General features: G+C 44.9%; 1 protein-coding gene across 6 annotated transcripts in view; it reads right to left on the bottom strand.

Annotated features, from left to right (window-relative positions):
• Positions 1–21,703, bottom strand: part of tnrc6c1 (trinucleotide repeat containing adaptor 6C1) — a 59,815-nt gene that overhangs the window by 18,520 nt on the left and 19,592 nt on the right. For 4 of the 6 annotated variants that reach the window (XM_049560438.1, XM_049560439.1, XM_049560440.1 and 1 more), the window contains exons 4-5: positions 11,962–12,315; positions 246–2,750 (exon numbers count right to left, since the gene is read on the bottom strand). In XM_049560438.1, the coding sequence (XP_049416395.1) occupies positions 246–2,750; positions 11,962–12,315 (2,859 nt within the window). Of the gene's footprint in view, positions 1–245; positions 2,751–4,397; positions 4,538–11,961; positions 12,316–21,703 lie in introns of those variants that run through there. The other 2 variants (XM_049560443.1, XM_049560442.1) reach the window with 2 other exon arrangements.

Genomic DNA, 21,703 nt, shown 5'->3' with positions numbered 1-21,703 from the left:
AAAAGAAAAGAGACATACGAAATAACGTGAAAATAATCTAACTTGTGTTTTGACTATGTAAAATCAAACCACCTGTATAATCTCAATGTTCACAATCTCATTTATGTTTATACTATAAGCAAATGAATCTCTCAAACTTGGCCTAACAGGATAGGTGTGGGCTACATGGCACTATAACAAAGTGCAGAATCAAAGTATTATAATATGATATTGGGCTATGTAGATAAAACTGAATTGACTCTTACCTTGAGCTATCAGGGGACCCCTGTTGTGAGATGGCCCAGACTGGTGTTGGACAACAGGATCCATGGGCCCACCAGTAGGCCCTGGGTTTTGGGAATTCTGGGTGTGGTTCTGTAAAGGTGTAGGCGGCCCGTGATAGGGGTGATTGTGAGAGTGGGGATGGTTGTTGTTGGGGCCTGGGGGGTTATTGCCTCCAGTGGTAACTTTATTCTGGGACATTCCCGGATTGTTCCTGTCCCACAGGTTGACTGACTTGCTGTAGGTACCAGGGTCACCCCAAGCTGACGTCCCATCATCTATCTCCATCTTACGTCGGATTGAAGGTGGAGAGGGCTCTTCCCAGCCTGTAGGCTCAGCTGAGGACTCCTTCTTACTGCCACCCCAGTTTCCGCCCTGCTTCACTGCGCCTGAGCCAGCCCAAGAGCCGATGCCCCCTCCTCCACTACTACTGCTGGGCCCATCCTGAGGCTTGCCCCCCCAACCTTGAGGAGGGCCAGTGGGACGCTGGCAAACTGGCTCTCCCCAGCCCCCACTTCCTCCAGCTGCAGGTATCCCAGGTCCTGAAGACGACATTCCCCAGCCTCGTGGGTTGTCCTTCCAGCCTCCTGTTTCTCCCTCCCACCCTTGGTTGGTAGAACTCTTTTTGTTGTCTTCTGGTTCCCTCCAGTCCCCTGCATTATTGCTGCCTCCACTGTTGCCCCAGCTGTGGGATGCTTTGGGTTGCTCTCCCCAGCCCTGGGATGTTGCCTTGTTGCGAGAATCATCCCAACCAGTTGACTTCTCCTCCCCCCAGGACTGACCCCCATTCTTGGGTATACTGGTGGTGGGGCCTCCTGCTGGAGGATTCCCCCAGCCACCAGGGCCACCTGGAGGCTTAATGTTGTTGGGTGGCTCTCCCCAACCAGAGCTAGGTTGGTTATTAGCAGCTATGCTTCCACCCCAACCTGAAGCTCCCTGAGAACCAGGCACATCATTTTTGCTCCCAGGGTCAGTCCTCTGAGAGGGGCCCATGTTAGTGTTGGAGGGCCCCTGGGCATCGCTTGGAGTGGTTGGGCCAGAGCCCCATGATTCAGCAGCTGCATCATTCTTGCATTTAGTATCGTCCATGTCCCAGGAGGTGTGTTGGCGAACAGGGGTCTGTCCCCAGCCAGTGTTGCACAACACTCTGGGATCCAGATCCTGGGCAGGCAGCAGAGGAGCTGGATTATCTCTGGATGATGGTTCTCTGTGCTGGGGATGTCCTTCCATGCTGTCACTGCTCCCTTCACTTGCACCAGCTGTGCTCACAGGTCTGCTCCAAGGACTAGCCTGTGGATCCTGGGGAGGAGAGCTGGGGGTATCCCAGCCTCCCTGGGCCTCTTCAGTGCGCTGCTTCCCCCAATTTCCACCAGACTGGTCAGCCCAGCCCCCAGAGCTTCCTGCTCCACCTCCTCCACGGCCCCAGCCAGAGTCCCAGCCAGGTGTCTCCTTAGATGAAGGTGCCTTTGACTCACCACTGTTACCCCATACTGGGCTACTATCTTCTCCATTGACCTGTGGGCCCCCTGTGGGGGTCTGGCCCATGGAACCCAAGCCTACAGGTGCATTACCCCAGCCAGGCAAGTTGCGGATGGGGCTGGGGGGTTCCTGCCTATTAGTGTGATTTGGTCCATCAGTTTTAAGGTTCTGAGGTTCTGAACTGAAAGACACATTCGTGGACGGGGAGGGGTGTGGCTCTGATGTGTCAGATGCCATTATGCTACCCCAGGCGCTGCCAATCCCCGAGGAGTTGCTGTTAGTGTTGGCTCCGGTACAGGTGCTGGTCTGGGCTGGTGGGGGGCCAGTTGGATTGCAGAGGTTGGGTGTAGGTTGAGGAGGTGAAATGGTGTTGGCTCCCCCTGAGCTGCCTCCCCCTGTGCCACCCCCATCATGACCCAGCATGGGCCAGGCAGACGGGTTGGCATTAGGGTTTAGGTTCAAGTTAAAGTTGGTGGTGGAGGATGATGAAGAAGATCCCCAGCCCCTGCTGCCTCCTCCCCCTACTGGGCTGTCACTCTTCCCTTCACTCCCCACTGAGGACTGAGGGGCGCAATGGGAGGGTCCAGGCCCAGAGCCCCAGCTGCGATTGGCTGCAACCTGGCTGGAGAGCATGCTGGTTCCAGTATGATTGGCAGGGCTGGGCCCACTGTTGGCCTTGCTGCTAAGGTGGTTGGCAGGGAAGTGGCCTGTCTGGCTATTGGCCCCCGTGGCCATACTCACTGTACTACAACTACTACTAGTACTACTGCTGCTGCTGCTGCTGGTCGAACGACCAGGGTCAGTGTCCAAAGGGCATCCTCCTGGAGGGACCTGGCTCTGGCTGTGGGTAATAGAAGGCCAAGCCTCTGTGTCCTTCTGGTCAATGATCAGTTGATCCCAGCCACTGAGATTGGTGGAAGATGCAGCACTTGTGGCACTCCTGTTGGCTGGCAGGTGTCCCCAGAGGGGATTATCATACTGGGCTCCCTGACCACTCTGTGGGGGCAGTTCTGTATGGGAGAAAAGAAAAAGAACAGGACATAAGCATGAGCAAGAGAGAAGAGAGGTACGTCATCACGCCCACATATGCTTAGTAAGGTTGAAATACCATGGCAACATATAAGGTGTCTACTTATGCATACATAGATTTCACAAGATGCTTTATTAATAAAAATAAATACCACCCCCAGTGAAAATGCAAACAGAATGACTAATATGACAGCAGAGGGAGCTTTAATTAGAAAATAAATAAAAAATGTATGCACTCTATTCAAACACAATCTCACATAGTTTTCATACATTTGTTTTCAAATCTACTATGACTCAAGCCGGGACTAACGCTCTCAATGATATCACTAAGATAAAATATTCACAGATTATGTTACAGTGTCGTACTTCAAAAATATCTAAATAAGGCAGTCATAGATTGAGCTAGAAAGGACTTGTCTCACATGACTGATTGGCTTGTTTTTTGGTATTTAATTAAAAGGTTTAATTATTGTAATGGAATTCTAGACACCAAATATTACTGAGAGTGAAAAAACACTGATTGAAATGTCTTTTATTCATCATCATTCATCATTCATCAATGTAGTGAGATCACTAGTAATAACAAAAAGTTACAAAGTTTTAGGGTCTATATTTAGTGAATATGGTTAAAAATGAACGCAACAGAACACTGAACGATGCGTTTGCCAGATACAAATAGAGAAGCTCTAACAGCTAGGCACTGTATCTTCCTAACAGGTTACCCCTAAAAGAGCTCTCATATTTGGAGCCACACTGGAGGATGTAATCAAAGACAGGGGCCATGCAGCTGAGTAACATTTGACCTCCTAACCATTGCAGTTATGACCTCTACTTGACACTCAGCACAAATACTCCGCACTAGCCTTGGGCAGCCTGTCTCCTCACCAACACATCAGCCTCCATCTGCTCTGACAACTCAAAGTAATGCTCAGGCTTATTCCTATTAGATTCGTGTGGAGTCAGGCGAGCTGGGGTTCCAGTGTGCCTATGTATCGTGTTGGTACAAACGAAGCCCATTTGCAGATCATCACTGCTGCATTGATCAACCTGCTGCCTCCTTCCTGCTGTCCCCTGTGCTGCGGGGTCTTGTTGTTTACATGCACCCTCACATGCATGCTTAGTTTGTATGCAGACTCTGACTCTGTCACAACTACATGAGCGAAGTGACAGCATTTGTGTACCACCCCCTGTTTTCAAGCTTACTTTAATGCTTGCAACTGAAGGAGAGAGAGGAGGCAGTGAGAGAGCAGGGGGGGAAAAAGAGGGCACTGTGTTTCTGACACACACAGTGCTGTCGTTCTGTAGCGTCACTCCACTGAGAAGTGCAGGACCGCCATTTTCTCAGTCCTGAACTACAGCCAAAAAGGCTCTGAGCTACCGCCTGTATCTCCACCGTCGCTGCTTTAACAGCACGCATGTCTCACTCGCAATAATAAACGCAAAGCAGAAGAACCCAACGCTGCATGCCCGCAATGCACTGTCGCTGCAGCTTTAATGTTTGAAAGTGCTCATCCAGACTGAGAGTAAATACAAGCCACCAAAACAACACAGCAGAGGCAGAGAGGAGAGAGGGAAGAGGGAGGCTGGAGAGGAAAGAAGGGGAGATGTGAAACACAGTGGTGAAATACCTGTGGAGAGGTGCCTCCCAACCATCCTGTAAAGAGCTAGGTTTTGTGCGACGCAGCGACCATCCTTGTTTCAATATGTCTGCTCGGCTCGCCAAGCTTCTGAGGCTCATTTTTGAAATGCTGCCAAGAAGTTGCACAGCTCTTGCGCGGCATGAGACAACCCCCCTCCTCCCCTCCCTCCCTTCCTTCCTCACCCCTCATGCTCTGTCCCTCCCACCAACACTGCTTTGGCTGGGTCTCTCCTCTATCTATTGCCTCCCTCTGGCTTTATTTATATCGTGCTCTATTCCTATCCTGACGGAGAATATTCCCCCTCTCTGGAAAAGCGCTGAAAGAGGGCTGGTTGGGGGAGGGGATGGGAGCGTTGGGGAGATGGTGGTGGTGGTGGGGGGGTATTGGTGGTGTTGGGGCTTGGTTAACAGCTGAACGATAAAGCCTGGAGACTTACATTATGCACTCACGAGGCATGAGGTAAAACAAAACAAAAGGGGGACTCTTCTAACCTCCCCCACCCCTTACATCTTTCAACCTTTCAAAACTGTCACTAAATATTTAGCCAAGACCACTCCATCTGCAATTAGCACTGCCGCCCACAATGGAAACCCTCTTGAATAGCAGTGGCAGGCGAGAGCGAGCAAGAGAAACCTCACAAAAGCCTGCTGCACCCCCTCCGGTGCTGGAATGACAATTTTCTCACACATGCACGCGTTTATGTACAAGCATGAGGATCATCAGATCACACAAGATGACAGATTTTTGGTTAAAAGTATGACTGTGAGTCAGAAATGTTGGGATCATGAGAAGCTTTGGATTGAAAACTGCTGCTTCATGGGATGCTTTCAACAACATGAAATGAGCAATCTCATATGGATCTTGTCTCAGGTCACGGTTAGCGACTGATGATCTGGTCCCAAACATTGCATGGGAGCTATGGAGGTGAAAGAGGTTGCAAAGGGAGACAGCAAAGGAAGACATGCATTAGACTTAATAGATGTGGTGGGAGGAGGATAACTGGAGCTGGGCGCTCAGCAAAAGAATAAAAAAAAGGGCAGCAGTCCCCTGGATCAAGGCTGGTATTGTTTACAAATGATCCCTGCGCCCACGCAACAACACAATAAGTCAATGTTTAGTAGAGAACAGAGTCCCTTTATGGCTGAAGTTCAGCCCCCTGTGCCTCTCCACTGCGAGGACCTAACATGCGGTGAGGTCATGCCGTGCTGCTGCATGGCCACTCGTTCCTTTGTGTGTTAACATACACACAGTGCGGACACTGCATCTACTGTCTGGTTGTATACACACTGGCGAACAATATAACCACAACACACGCATTACTTCCTGAATGCACAGCTCAGCAGGCAAACCTTTCATGCTTTCCTTCCCCCCTAACTTTTATCATTTTACATAACAAGTGGACATGCATGTACGGCATGTAAGTGTACTCAGGTGTGTGTGTCTGTGTGTGTGTGTGTGTGTGTGTGTAAGAGGAAGGGGGGATACAAGGGTCAGGTAAAGAGGGATCATGAGGAATGAAAACACAAAGACAGAGATGGATGTTGAGAGATGGAAGTAGGAAGTAATCTAGGAGGGCTGTGCGGGCCTCAGCTGGACTGATCCTGGCTTAATGAAGTCCCCGAGGGGCAGAGAGACTGGATAGTACAGAGCTGACAATGCATGCTGCCAACCAGATGAATGAGCGCTCTGACAGACGCGCACACACATAAAGACATGAACCTCCCAGGAATGTGCTCACTCTGTGTTTAATGATCGCAATCGCCATGTCTCTATTGTTTTTGATTTGGTGCCCATAACTGTGTAGGAGTAGCACAAAATGAAAAGATGGAGAACTAATTGGCAGCTAAAAGAACTGATAACTGATTAATCATTTTCAGGCAAATATGCCCAACTTTCACTGGCTCTTGCATCTCAGATGTGCTGATTTGATGCTTTTCTTTGTCATATTTAATAGTAAACTGATTACCATGTAGCATGTTCTGGTAGAAAACCAAAATACAAGTATGAATCTCAAAACAAGCATAATAGGTCCTGTTTAAGGTTCTGAGAGGGTCGAGTGCAGAATAGCTGCCATCAGCTGTAAACCGAACCAGTAGAGTCCTTTAAGGCCTAGCACAGACACAACACTCTGCACCCTTTTGTTACTGCTACTGTTGGGAATGTGCTGGAGTGGCACAGATAGTTTGTTAGCTGTTACCTAAACTGTATTCATCCTGGAACAAACAATGGCAACTTAATGACAGGGACTGCACAGAAATATATGCAAGAAACTGTGTTTCTTATGGACGCTTTCTTTGCAGATTCTTTGGTATAAGTGGGATGTTATTATCTCAGGGGAAAAGACTAACAGAGGGACAGAACATGTCTTTTAAAAAGTACACATCTAAGACATCTGGTGGTCATGTTTGCCTGCGAGTATCCTCTTTCTCCTCCTCCTCTAAAGGATAAACCAGGTCAAGGGCTTTCTCCAGCGTGCCAGTCTTAAAATAGCCTGCACTCTCACGCCTCCTACATGAAAGGGCCCTAGGATATGGATTGTTAGCCAAGCAAAAGGCAACATTGGGAGAAAGCTATAATAATAGGAAGATTGACAGACTTACATATAGTATGTGCAGCCTGACTAATCCCGGCTGCCCTGGGGCCAACGAGGGTATGTGTGAGCTGCGGTGTTGGTATAGCGGAGGTGGAGGAGGTGAGCATGTGTGCATCAGAGAACAACGAGCGCAGCAGCGAGAGCGAGAGGAGCAGGGGCACAGAGTGAGGCGAGGAGAAATAGAAAAGAGAAAGAGTGAGCGCTGAACATTTGTGGTTAACAGAGAGCTGATGTTTAATCACATCACAAGACGTCCCAGTCCTCTTTGAGGGGATTCCCAAGGCTCTTTTACAGCATCATCAGCAGACTTAAAGAGCACATCAAGTCTAGCATGCATACACTCTCTCTGTTCCCCACTAGACGAGCTATTAGCACATTAGCTGCACTGTTCTTTCACTTGACACGGCCTGTTTTACATCAAGATGTTGTTTGTTGGTGTTGGCCTCTGTTGTGCTTAGCGAGTACAATACCTACTGGTACATAAAACCTTTATCATTGCTTTATGGGCTTTAACTAGGGGGTGTTAGACCAATGCAAAAGGGAGCAGCTATAAATCTCAAGTGCTAAAGCCGACACATTATAGGAATAAAAGCTAATGTGATTAGTTAACAGTCAAAAAAAACAAGTCAGAGAAGGCTGGATTGCTGCATTATTGCCACACAAAGACTATTAAATGCACTTCATTTGAGTGAATAAAAAAGGAATTTTCCAGGTCTTTTAACTAAATAGACTCAATGAGGAGCACTTTCATCTTAATTAAGAGTATTTATTTATATCTATATAAAAATGTAAACTCTTGTCTTGAACCCTGACCATTAAAAGCTGGTGGTTGCTGCTGCTGCTGCTGCTTGCCTTTACAACGGAGTAAGGCGGGATTTATACTTGTGCGGCAGACCCTACACTGTAGCCTACACCGTTGTGAGCATTTATACTTGTGCGGTGTCACTCTTCTGTGAATTGCTGTGAAGTTTGGTTGATTCAAAACACACCAAAAACACATATTAAACATGGCTTAATAGAGACAATCTCAAACACCAGTACACAAATCAGCTTCACTATAACTCGCGACATTCACAGACAAACACTTTTCTTTATCTGGACACATTTTCCCCACAAATACAATATGCTAATATTTTTAGCACAAGCCTATGGCATTTTCCATTGTAAAAATTAGCCTAGTGGCTGGCGATCTTTCCCTCTTCTCAACTGAAGCCAGGGACAACAGCAACATTTAACAAAGGTAATGGAACATAATTTGGCTCCGTTACAACTCACAAGGTTCACTGACAAAACAACTGTCTTATTCTAAACATGTTTTCCAAACAAATACAACATGCTTACGTTTTTAGCACGAGCCTATGGCATTTTACATTGTATAAATGAATCTAGTGACAAGCAGAGATTTCCTCTGCTCATATGAAGCCACCATAAATCCTTAAAATTACATATTTGTGGAGGCTTTATTGTCTTCACAATTTACTGTTTCTTATCTGTGAATTAAACGTAAATAAAAGCTTCGTTTCCACTGAGGGAAATGGTTTCAGCTTACAAAAAAAAGACAGGAGGTCTGCATCAACGTGAAGTGTAGTTACATTTCTGGGGAGGTGCACGCCAGGCTACAGCATGGGTTATGACATAGAGCCTGCGCTGTAGCTACGGCAAGGCAACGCATTCAATGCAGAAGTATAAATTCCACATATTGCTGTATGTGTCAAACAGAGCAGGGACAGTTGTTTAAGTGCTAACTGGCGAACAAGTGTCTTAAATCCTTCCTGTCGGTTTTCTGATTTCCCTTTTTGAATGATGAACACAGACTACTGCCGCCTACTGGTATATTGAGTTATTTCCTCTCACACAGGTGCAGAACATACGTGCTAGATGGCAGTTGGCTGTAGTCCACGCTGTGTGTTTGTTGGCCTTCATCGCCACCAGCTCTTTGATGTCGGTTTGGTGTGTCTGAGCCTTACGACTGCAGAGGAAGGGAATGTTTGTTTTTATGCACATGTATAAACGTGGACACACAGGCCACGTTTATCGGCCGCGCTTTTCAAGAGAGCCGACATGTGACCGGGTAATGAAAGACGGGGTGAGGCGAGGTGGAGTCAGCGGATGGAGAGAAGAGGGGAGAGCGAAGGGAATGAATGCAGCTAGTGTGCCTCTACTGTTAGTTATCAGCAAGAAATGAAAGTAGGGAGGGGAGCAATTGTTCTATCAGCAGACAGGGCTGCAGGCACAGTGATGTAGGCGGGTCTACCTGTGGCGCTCTGTACGCGTGCTGAATAACACTGTTGTATATTTTTCAAACCTGAAGGTTTTCAACGAGACATTTGATGATTGAAGAGACAGATTGTAAAGGGAGGTAGAGTGTGGTGCTCATGTGCAAAACTTCTCTTTGCACCAGTTCAGCTAGGTATACGTATGAAAATCTCCCACTATAGTATCTGTCTCTCAGTCTGGAAGGTCCTCCCGTCTGTCTGTCTGTCTGTCTGTCTGTCTGTCTGTCCTAATGTAATCAGTCAGTTCAAAGTCGCGCAGAGAGCAAAAGCAGAGTGGAGCAGGCCTGCCAGAGAGGGGCGGAGAGAAGCAGCAGCTTTTACCGTAAGCCATGAGTCACTTCAGCCCACAGTACTGGACCTCTGCCATGCTCGCTCTCTCCTTCTTTCTTTCTTTCTTTCTTTCCTTCTCACTCGGTCTTTCTATCAGTGCCAGGTCAGGCCCACTGAGGCGCCCGGCCAACTAGCTTGCTCTACACGGCTCCTCCTCCAAAGGCAGGAAATACTGTAGGGCTGGTCAGCAACGCTCAACAGAGAGTGGGAGGATGATGATGAGAGGGAGGAGGAGGAGGAGGAGGAGGAGGAGAAAGAAAGGAGGAAAGGGTAAACATCTCATCGCCATGGAGATAGTGCTGCATTCAAACAGCATCAGAGAGATTGGAAGATGCTCAGACACACTTATGGTAAAAATCTGTTTTCCCTCGCAGACAATGAAAAGTGCCAGGTGCCCGAAAAAGGATTTTCAACATCATCATCTTCAAAGATGACATGATACTTCATAAAGAGAATAGACCTTTACCACTTGGAAAAACATAAGAACCTGGTTTACTGTGACATGCGAAGCCGCAGAGATAACCAGCTGTGTTTACTCTCCATCCTCTACCTCTGTATTCCTCTATCCCCGTTTCTAATTCCCAGTAAGGCAGAGGCAGAGCGAAAATAAACAGCAGCACCTGTGATGCAAGTGCCTTCCCAGTGCTCTACAGGTGCATCACTCCTGGGCACAGCTGATGTAAGTCAAACAGCTGTCAGGATGGGTTGTAAATGAGAATGATGACATCATGTGTACAGATATACCCTATGTGAGGCTTTTGTTATCTGGCTGTGGAGATAACAAAACTTTCAGAGAACTGTCTATAGTGACACCTCTCTCTGAGGCTGTTATGTGATCTGTGGTCAGCATCCTCCATAGCCATGACGGAGCACCTCCATCTGGCCACAACAGAGACTAACTGAAAACATGATATGGAATGCTACATTTGATGAATTTACTGTTTATCAGATCACAAATGAGATCATAGTTACCACACCCTCTGTCTTTCCACTCAGAGATTACATCTGCCAGAGGAAAACAGAAGGCATCCCCGGAGATGGACCTTCAGTCAGCAGCTGTAACAGCTCGAATTCAGCCAGCGCAAATCTCAGCGGTAAGTGAAGCTGCTGCTGCAAAATGTACTTTGGGAAACACAGCATGTGTAGACTCTGTGCTGTAGTGGGTGCTTATTGTTTGTTGATGTGAGCAGACTCCATTTCTTAGCTAACGTTAGCTTACTGGTGCTCACTGTAGCTCTGTAGCGAAGCTGAGAAGTTTGCCTTGAGGACTTTCTGCCAGAAAAAGATTTCTTATTTAAGGTTTATCAAATCTTTTGGATCTTCCTGGAAAATTAGGCCCTTAACATTTAAGTAAGTCCACAGGCTGTTATAGGCAACCGAGAAAGTTGGCAGGGGGTCTCAGTTTTTTAAGTTACATTACAATCCGTTCACCTATTGGCAATAAAAAATGATATATATAAAAAGTTACGCACAGTACCTTAAAGCTTGTAGCAGTGCAGGGCAAATAATTTCATTTCATTTTCAATCACAACTTTGGCTTGCAACAATCATGAAAACAGGATGTTTGAGATGAAACGATAATTCTGCTGCATTCCATTTCGCAATTATGCTCTTGTTTTGTTTTGTGTTCTAAATCCAGTGTACCCTTTCCTTTACAGAGGTGCACTCAGTGTTCCCACCGTGGTGACTTACTTGCTAGACTTTGCAACTTTTCAGACCCTCTCCCTTTTACTTCTAAAAAGTGACTACTGGCAAATGTAGCATCTTGTTCAGACCAACAGGGAAAGAAGTGAGAAATATTTTCACAGATATTGTATTCATTCCTGTGCACATTGTTCAGAGTAATCCTACTCCACAGCTTGTCAGCCATTTGCACAAGCTCTCCCCTTCTCCTCTTGCAATGTGTATATGTTATTCCATTTATCTGTTTTCAAGTTCAAGATAATTCACTGTTAAAAGTATTTTGAAGCTCTTAAACGCATGATGTTTCCGAGGTCAATGAGTAATCATGGCAAATAAATGTGACCTAAAAATTGACCACAATAACTGTGCTTTGGATTTTTGTGATTATTGAACAGAACTAGCTTGTAGTGTGACTACTAATAAAGCACAGTGTCTGCCCAGCTTACAACTACCCTGTTTGCTACTGAATTCCACTCAGTACTCTCAGTAAAGACAACCTCAGACAACCAGTACCCTGACAGTGATTCACAACAACCTTCTCCTCTCCTGCAGCAACCCCTACTGCCATACATAAATAAAACTACACTCCCTCTGAAAAGCTTTTGCAAAAACAAAACAAAAAAAAAAGGATTCAGAGATAGTGATTTGCCAACAGAGTGTCTCGGCTGACCTGTAGGCAGGCTGGCTGTGGAGGAAGAGGAGCAGGAGGGAGAGGAGTGTATGGCTACTGCTGCTGCAGGTTCAGTAGTGGCGGAACGTCCCGTGGTGGTGAGAGGCAGAGTCCCGGAGGGCAGAGGCTGGCCCCTCTTCAACAGCTGCTTGTGCTCCTGCTGGCGGAAGCGTGGGGGCACCTCTCTTGGCGGGTAGCGCTGCTGGAGCAGAGTCTGGGGCTGCTGTGCTGTCTGCGGCTGACCTCCAGAGGGGGCGCGCTTGCCATTGCCACTGCTTGGGGGTACAGACGGGACGGCACTGGGGTTGACGGGGGGAAGAGGAGGGGTGGGGTCGAGCTTGGCAGAGTCTGGCACTGTGAAGGTGAGGGGGTGGTGGTGGTGGGGAGCAGAAATGCAGGGATGAGGGAGGGAAAGGAGCGTTAGGAAAAGCAGAGTTGAGCGCACGCTAGTGACAAAACAATTATTGACTGATAAGGCAAAAAGAAACTACAGATTTGTCATTATATTTTACATTTTAAAAAAGAACCAAAAAACATTAGATTGCTGTTAGTTGCTTTCCTAGCGCATATACAAAATAAAACCAATCATCAGCATAGCTTTAGTCTTTTCTAAAAGCTGCTGTGGCTGAGCATTTCCTCTGCTGCATCTTTTTAAAGCCATGGTCACTTCTGGATGAGGACCATCATGTTAAATTCAGAAAGGCAAATGACGAGAAATGCACAAGCTTTGCCGTCTCTCCTGGCTGGCTGAATTTTGGTGCTAGGCAGTGGTCAGTCTAAACACATGGCAGCTCTTTGGAGAACCAAAGAACTGTAATAATCTCAGGGTGGTACTGTAATAAACCTTCAGCCTTCGGGGATGCCAAGACACACAACTTTCACAGTCTGCCACGGTGCCTGGTCACAGATTACAAGTGTTGAAGAGGTCAAGTACCACATAATGGACTGAGATCTGCCTGCTGCATTATTGTGGGCTATTGTCTCCATCAGGACAGCACTGTAAAGAGTGCTCAGCCCCATCAGCATAAGCTATTCATGGTTTGTGGCAGGTTATGGCCCCTGAAATCATCACCTCGCAGAGCTCTACCAAAGCTGTTAGTTATTAACTGCTCGTGTGGCTGCTGAAGCCAAGTGCCCATGTCCCACTAGCTTTAGTTACCCTTAGCAACAAAGTGTGACTTTCCCGCTCTCTCTCTCTCTCTCTCTCTCACACACACACACACACACACACACACACACACACACACAATTTTCTGTGTTCATCTTTCTTAAACATGCAATGACTGTTTTTTTTTGGCCACATGGGGGCAGTGGAAACAAGGTGTGAACATAAAATTGAAAATTTAAACTTGTTAGGGCTCTGACACACTGAGCCGATGGTCAGTCAACGTCAGGCCATTAGTGAGCATCTGCAGCTCAGTTTATTGTTGTTACTAGTCGCCCTTGTCGGCTGTTTTTGGGCTTATTCAGCATGATGGATCTGCAACAGAGCCCACTGGTGAGTAGAATCACTGTGATTCTGATTGGCAGTTTGCTAGCGAACATTAAATATGTGTTGTTAATGTGCTAACTGGCTAATTAGCAATCTGTCCTGTCACTCTTCCAGTTTTGCTTCTTTAATGATGAATACTGACTTCTGCCACCTGCTGATGTGTAGATTTATTTCTACTCACACAGAAGCAGAACGTACGTGCTAAGTGGCCATTGGTTGTAGTCTTTGCGGTATGTTCCTGAGACACAGGCGACGTAAGACCTTCATCACCATTAGTTCTTTGATGTTGGTTTGGTGTGTCTGGGCCTTTACTTGCAAACAGCTACTTGTGTACACCTTCTGCAGCGCCGAAGCAAAGACATGATACATTTGGAGTCCAGTTTAAGTCTACTATTCACTCTCTTTTAGCTCGATTTTTGGTTTTTACAAACTTCTGAGGAAAACATCTAACTGTGTCACTATATTCACCACTTTTTTCACAGCAAACAGTAGCCTGTTGCGGCCACAACCAATAGCACAAGAGCGATTAGAAACCAAAACAGTAAAGTTGCGGGCCAGACAGCGAAACCATGAACTGAAACTCACATTAAACCTCCCTAAAGCCGAGGGGAGCTTCAGTTTCGGGTGACAGTTCTCTGTATAAGTTCATCACCATGAGTGATGCCTCTCACATAAATAAATATCATTTGATAAAAACATTTGTAGCTGCTTTAAAGACAAGCTCCACTTTACCAGTGAAACAGTTATCGGTTTCACAATAAATCACTATAAAATTCTTTACAGTTAGTGTTACTGTGTCATATTTTAATTTGCATTAAACCCATGTTTGATTATCACGTTTTGAAAAACAGTAAAGTCCTGCATCGACCAAGGTTAGCAACAGTCTCCAACATGCATTGCCACAGGGTGCCATCTTTGATATCAATGCATATTTATTTGACATGTTTTTTATATGTTTACATAGTGTTTATTGCAAGTAAAAAGTGCATAGTATCTCTAATTTTAATTGTGGTTTTCAATTTAAAACTTGTTGAAATGTTATCAATGTGTATTAGGGTTGCAACGATACTAGATTTTCATGGTACAATAACAGTCTCCGAAAATATCATGGTTTCACAGTTGATTATTACAAATTACAATGACCTTTTAAAATAATTTTTTGGGGTTGAACAAACGTTAATATAATTGAAACTTGAGACAAGTTTTTTTTACAAATTAAAAAAAGTATGTGAAAAAAAATCTCCCTTCTGAAAAATAAACTAAATAATATAAGATTCTCTGTCCAGTCTTTTTCAATACCGTAGATAAGCAGATGTGAAAAACATGATAACCGTCAATGTTCATATCACAGTATACATTGACGCAGGTACACCACTGCAACCCTAGTGTGTATGTGTATTTTTTGAACATTTTCAGCACCTTTTTACACCCTGGTAATACTAATCACTGCAATAATTTTGGTTACCATGACTATAATATGAAATTTTGCACACTGTAATCAATAAATGTGACTTAATTTCCTTTCTAAATATTGCCAAAAAACAGGAGCCAAAGCTGTCAAGTGTAAAGCCCTCAGCAGGCTAATAAACTGTAGCTGAATGAGGAAGTACAGGGTTAGAGGTCACCACTAAGTCAAACAGGATGATCAGCTCGGGGTCACAGAGCTGCTGCTGGGTGAGATGCATCATGGGACACAAAGCACACCGGATAATCGCCTCAGTACATTTCATTACATAACAGAATAAGCTGGTAAACGAGAATGTAAACAGGATGCAACAAAAGCGTTTAAAACCTACACATACTGCACGAGAACAAACCCAAACATCAGCTGATGGGGACGCAGTGTGCACTCGGCCAAAATGGTATTTTGAGTTCTCGCTGGTAATAAAATACAGGAGGACGGAAAAGGAAGGAAGAAAAAAAACTTGTCAAGGCAGCAACCAAAAGAAAAAGAAAATCTTTGTGTGGCCTAAATGAGTTATAAAGAGCAGTGCTTCGCCACTGGCTGCTGTCCCGAGTGTGTGCAGTGAAGCAATGAATAACTCGCACACATGCGGCCAGCCCCGACACACACAAAAACAAAGAGTTATGTAATGCTGAGGCCCACACTGAGGGGAGAGGACAGGATGGTGTCGTGGAATATACGTTCACACAGCCTTGTAAATACTGACAGACATGTTCGCTCACATGTAACAGCCAATTACTTCTCATTTTTCTGTGTATGTTTATGTCTGTCATACATGTGCGGGGGGGTCAGGGGTTTCCTAAGTAATTTTTGCCTCCAGTACCGCATCCCCTCTATGGGCTGCAACCACCGTCTGGTCGGTCTGATCCTGTTTCACCCGCATCTGTCTGCGTGTCTCCCTCTCCCTGCAGCTCAGGAATCAGGGGGGAAGCTCGAGAGCTGGAGCTCGGCTCTCATCGGATTTCTCTACATCTGCTCCATTTCCTCTCCGCTCTTGTGCTTCATCCCTCCCCACCTTCCCGTGCTCTCCTCTCCTCTCCCTCTCTCCTTCATTCACTGTGATCTACTATTATCCTCTTGTCATTATTACTCTATTAGGGGCGGCAGATAATTCCCAGCCAGTTCTCCCCACTGATTTTTAAGAGGTGATTTCCTCTTAAAAACAGAGGACTTTGTGGTTGTGCCACTATGTATAATAATAGTTATGAAGGCGATCGTTATACAGTTGGGACTCTCTGATGTGTGACGTAGATTCTTCTGGAAGCTGGGGGAAGGGGAAAGCTGGCTGGCTGCTCCGTCGGCCAATCAGAGGGAGGAGACAAGGAGGGGGAGGGAGGGAGAGCGAAAGAGAGAGCTGACGTACAGGAGGAAGGGAAGGAGGTAGAGCAGAGAGGGTAAGTGATGAAGAGAATGGTGTGTGTGTGTGTGTGTGTGTGTGTGTAAGACAGTCTCCACCCCCTTGTGCGCTCCACTGTGAGCTCCAGTCTCACTGCCTGAAACCAGCTTGGGTCTAAATCCGCTTACAATTAGAACACTATTTTCTTATAGTACGCCACGCTGCGCTGGATTTGTCTAAACACAATGGCACGAGCCCTGGGCATTTAGTGACTGACGCATTAAAGCTAAATTTCTAATATTTACAATCGTGTCACAGATGAATCAGGTTAGGAGGGGGATCGGGAGACAAAAACAAACAAGTAAACACTTCTGGCATCAGTAAGGTGTGGCTTATTAAGCACGAGTCTCACAAGGCAGCGCTTTGCGGCGAAAAATGAAACAGAGTAAGAAGAGATCTAAGTCACTTGCTCTGACAGCCTATTTGCAAAAACACAGTCCTCAGCTGTGCAAGTGCACGGGAGAATTCCCAGTTCATCAAAGATGCACATCAAACTGTGGCCTTGGGGCTGTGTGCGCTTCACGCAGAGGAAGACATTCCATTTTCCACTTTAAAGGGGTCTTAATTTTATGGGAGAAAAGATGATAGTGTGCTACCCTGACTGTTTAAGACCTAGAGGTGGGGCTGTCTGGCAAGATATTGGAGAGTTGAAGGTAGGTGGAAAAAAGAGGAGAGGGTGGAGAGCACTGATGCTCCCTTCTGTCTCCCTCTCGGGGGAGAGAAGAAAAACAAGCCACATGACCTTGAAGATAAAGGATCCCTCTGTGTGCGAGCTTTATGAGTGGAGGTCCACAGATAGCAACAGCTCAGGACCCACAGGAGAACCTCATGTTTTCTTAGGAAGACTGGCCCATGCAAGCACTATTTAAAGTGCTTGTTATACTGTCAGGATAACTAATTTTGTTGGACAATATACTGTTCCAGAAATAATCGGGTTAAACATTATTATTGCCATTTTGAGACCATATTATGCCATTAGTATTGTGATAACATGACAGCATAATAGTGCAAGTACATCCTTTTAAAGGACAATGTACTTTAATGAAGCCCCTTCCTACCTGTCTGAACTCCTTCATATCTAAACTCCCGTACTCTTAGATCCTCTTCTGCAGTCCATCTCACATCACCATCTTCCCGCTTGACTACCATGGGTTCTACAGCCTTCAGTCATTCTGCCCTCCCACCTCCGACATTCGCAATATTGCCTCCCTTTCCACTTTCAAATCCTGTCTGAAAGCAAGTCTTTTCAAGCTGTATATTCGGTCTGACTTAATGGTGACACACATATTGAGACTTGCAATGATGATGATACCTAATATTTATAATCATGATTTCTGTCCAGTCATTTTATTAACATTTATTATAGATCACAGAATTGTTTGGTTTTATGATCGATGGACACGTTGCTGCTTGTGTCCTGTAAGGTGTCCTTGAGTGCTTTGAAAGGCGCCTATAAATAAAATGCATTACTATTATTATTATTTTAATTCTTTAAAGTATTCGGACAGAAGAATTGGAATATGATTTTTTTTTTTTTTTTTTTTTTACACATATTCTTTAAAAGGAATTTATACCTTTTATTATATATACAAGAAAGTATTTAAAAAATTGCAACTCTTGCAACTAATAGATGAGTAAAGTTCTGATAACACCATTGTTACCTCCGTAATCCAGCCTGTGTGGTGCAGTCGGCTCCTGGGGACGGACAGCCTGGGACAGCTGTGCAGTTTGCTGGTTAATTTACGGAGTTCTTGGAGGGTAAAACTACAAACGACAGACGTTTTGGCTCATTGCCAGGGGTTGGCAAGCTTACGACAGTGAGGATTGTGCCCTATCAGTAAGCTAACGTTATGCTGTTAAAGTCTTATAATGGTCTGAAAATCCCTGCAGTTTATTCTGTTGTTGCTGTTGGCTAAAATGTTGGTGATGCTCTGATGACAAACACACATATGTTTGTAAACAGAACATATATCCATACACTGCTGTCCGTATATGATATAAGTTCATACCATACTTATTATGACAGGCCCATACTGATAACAAACTGAAGCTGCCTTATATATAACAACAAGCCAATACAACTGAAGACCCTCAGCCAACAAAAGGTGCTGCTCATATGAGCGTGCATTTCAACAAGTCGTGGCATTTTCCTCTTGCTGGAAAATCTGAATACTGTGCAGAGCGCACGCCATTTAACAATACTGGCACAGCATCAAAAGTGGACCTGAGTAAAAGTGCTCGGGAGATGGATCACTGCCGATTCCAATACAATCAGTGCACGTCTACCTAGAGGTTTAATAATAGCACCGTGCTGACTCTGCTTTCCGTCCATGGAAGTGCATCGCCTCGCTCTCAGGTGGAGTGCACACAGATACGCATGCAGAAGTCCAGTTTGTTAGTGCTTATAAGCTTTCCATAGCTGAGCTTTTAATCAGGAAAGTTATGGGCAGAATGAAGCTTTTACAAACTACCCAAAGAACACCGTGTTCCTCTGAACCCTGTTGCTCAATGTCCAGTAAGATGCTGCATGCCTCCGCTCTAACAAGGTTCGCTGGCTTCTATCACACAACAGTCTATTGTTCTATAGACGTGATCTTTTGCCTAATAGAATGACAGAAATCTGTGTAAACTAGAGCTGCAAATTATTAGTCGGACAATGGACTGCTAGTTAGTTTATTGATTAATCAATCGGTGTGTCCCTGTGATATGTTTCAGGTGTTTTCTGAGCATTCCACAACTCTTCCAGTATTTTCTTGCCCCTGTCCCAACATTTCTGGAATCAAGGTTGTACTTCTGTAATCGAATAAACATAGTTTGTTTTTAAGCAAAAAAGCCAAACATCTGCTGGTTTTATGTAGGGATGCACCGAAATGAAAATTCCGAAGCCGAAGCCGAATAATATTAAACGCTTGGCCAAATACCGAGTACCGAATACCGAATATTATTGTTTAGTTTTTCATTAGTTTTTTCAGATGAACCCCCTCCAGATTAGTGTTGTCACGGTACCAATATTGGGACCCACTGTGCGATACCAATGAAAATATCATGGTTCTGAGTAGTATCATGATACCACAGCAAAAATGAGGCAGATGTGCCTTTTGTCATTTATGAAAAGATAAGTCATTTTTCTGTAATACATCAATGATATTTCAATGGAATAAATTACTTATTATCTTATTCATACTTCAAAAACAGCATCAATAAGTGATGAACATAGGGGGGATCAAAATAAAATAAATAAATAAAATAAGAATCAACCAGCCACCCTCCTCCCCTGACAGTCCCTAAAGTGCAGTGAGGTTTGTGGGCCGTTACTGCCGGAAAGAGAGAAATGTGAAAGGCTCGTTTCTCCTCTGACACGTCACATACCTGTGTTCGGCTGGCTCGGCTGTTCAGGTACTTATGGGCAGCCATGACGCCAAGAAAATGATATTATTGGAGCCGTATTTGACAGGAATGCATTAAGTTACTGTCTGTATCTGTGATCCCCGTTCAACCCACAATCCCGTTCCCCGTTCAACCCACAATCGGTGGGATTCGCCTTTCGTTTCTGCTGGTGGTTGAAATCTGTAGGCTGCTCGCACAGCGTGCTGAATGATTTAAGCCTATTTTGCTCGCTCAAAACTATTTTTAGTCGCAAATGCGAGGGCCGTGACGGGCGGATCGCCACACTGCCGACATTTTACTTCGCCTGTCAGGGCACGCTGTATGATTGCGTTATCAAAACACGCCGCTATTATTTGGCCTTGCTTTTAACTTATTCCACAGAATACCGAATGTGTAATTTTTTTGCAATATTCGGCTGAATATATTCGGTTACCGAATATTCGGTGCATCCCTAGTTTTATGCTTCTTAAAAGTGAGAATTTGATGCTTTTCTTCGTCATACTTGACGTCATACTGAATAGATTTGGACTTTTGAGGCTGTTTGTTGGATAAAACACCATCTGAAGACGTCACCTTGGGCATGTTTCACTCTTTTTTAGGGCTGAACCCAAATATTTGTGTAAACGGATATCTGTTCAGCCAGAAGATATTCAGTTTTCAATTCTGGGATTCAGATATTTGTTGTTTTGTGGGGGGGGAATGACAATAAAGAAATTATAAACAAATATAAATGTCAGTGTTTCCCATACATTGATTTATTTGTGGCAGCCCTACACTATATAAACATTACCTGCCTCACATAAACTTTTTTTTTTTTTTTTTTTTTTAAATATTTAAAATGGGTAAAATCTTATTTCATTCAGTCCCTCCTTTCCCTGCTGTCTCTTTCTCTCTGTATTCATCATGAGAGCTATGCACTGGAAACCGTTGGTGAGTCTGCCCCAAACACACAGTGACAGGGCTAACTTTACCCAACAGTTATTAACAGGTTTAACAACACAGCTGAGCTGCTTTGGAGGGAATTTGGAGCTAGTACGCTGTTTCTGCACTTCTGTTTCATGGTGCTTTTTCAGGTGTTGTCTTGGGTTTGGAGGCTATTATTACAAGCACTTATGTAGGCCTATAATTTATCCATGATCAGAAAAATTCCTGAGTCCTTTCTGAATCATGTTCAGTAGCCCCAACCCTGTCTGCAGCTTTGATTATTTGCGTTTGATTACTAACAACGATAAGTGATCTTAGATAAAATGGTATTTGGGACAGCCCTTCTTTTTTTCTGACATTTTATAGACACAACAATTAATCAAGCAAATAATGGGCAGATTAATCAATAGTGAAAATAACTGTTAGTATCAGCTCTGGTATAAACAGCGCAACATTCATTAATTCATTCATTAATTCATTATCTGTAACCACTTATCCTGTTAGGGGGCACAAGGGGGCTGTAGCCTATCCCAGCTGACCCTGGGCGAGAGGTGGGGTACACCCTAATAGAGGAATCTGGAGGATGCAGATTGAGCTACCCTTCTTCTTTAATAAAAAAGCATCTACAGCCCTTTCAACGTGTGCACCCAAGTTTGACAATTCTCTATAATGCATTCCCTCTCTTTAGCTCCCTGTATTTCAAGTGTATCGCGTATCTGGTGTCTGCCAAAGTGTCACAGTACACTACTGTAATTGAAGCGAAAAGGAAACATGGAAATTACTAGATCCTTATCAGACATCTATTAAAGAGGAGGCAGCAGAAAGACTATCAACGAATCACGAGCGAGGAAGGGAGGCATGTCTTTAGGGTTCTCCGTGTCTTTCCTCCTGTGGGCTTTAAAATGTGAGCAGCGAGCCTCACAAGAGAGAAGATTAAAGGGCTTAATTAGAAGTGAATAAATATGACACTGTAGTTAAGAGGGAGAGCCCTCCCTCGCTGCAACACATTCAGCACAGACAAAAATGCTATTTAAAAGCACTTGATGCCTGAAAGCACAGCGTGAAAAACACAAGGCTA

Source organism: Epinephelus fuscoguttatus, linkage group LG19 (genome assembly GCF_011397635.1).
Source record: "Epinephelus fuscoguttatus linkage group LG19, E.fuscoguttatus.final_Chr_v1".
In the NCBI taxonomy this organism is placed as follows: domain Eukaryota; kingdom Metazoa; phylum Chordata; class Actinopteri; order Perciformes; family Serranidae; genus Epinephelus; species Epinephelus fuscoguttatus.
This window is presented reverse-complemented; position numbering and strand designations above follow the sequence as displayed.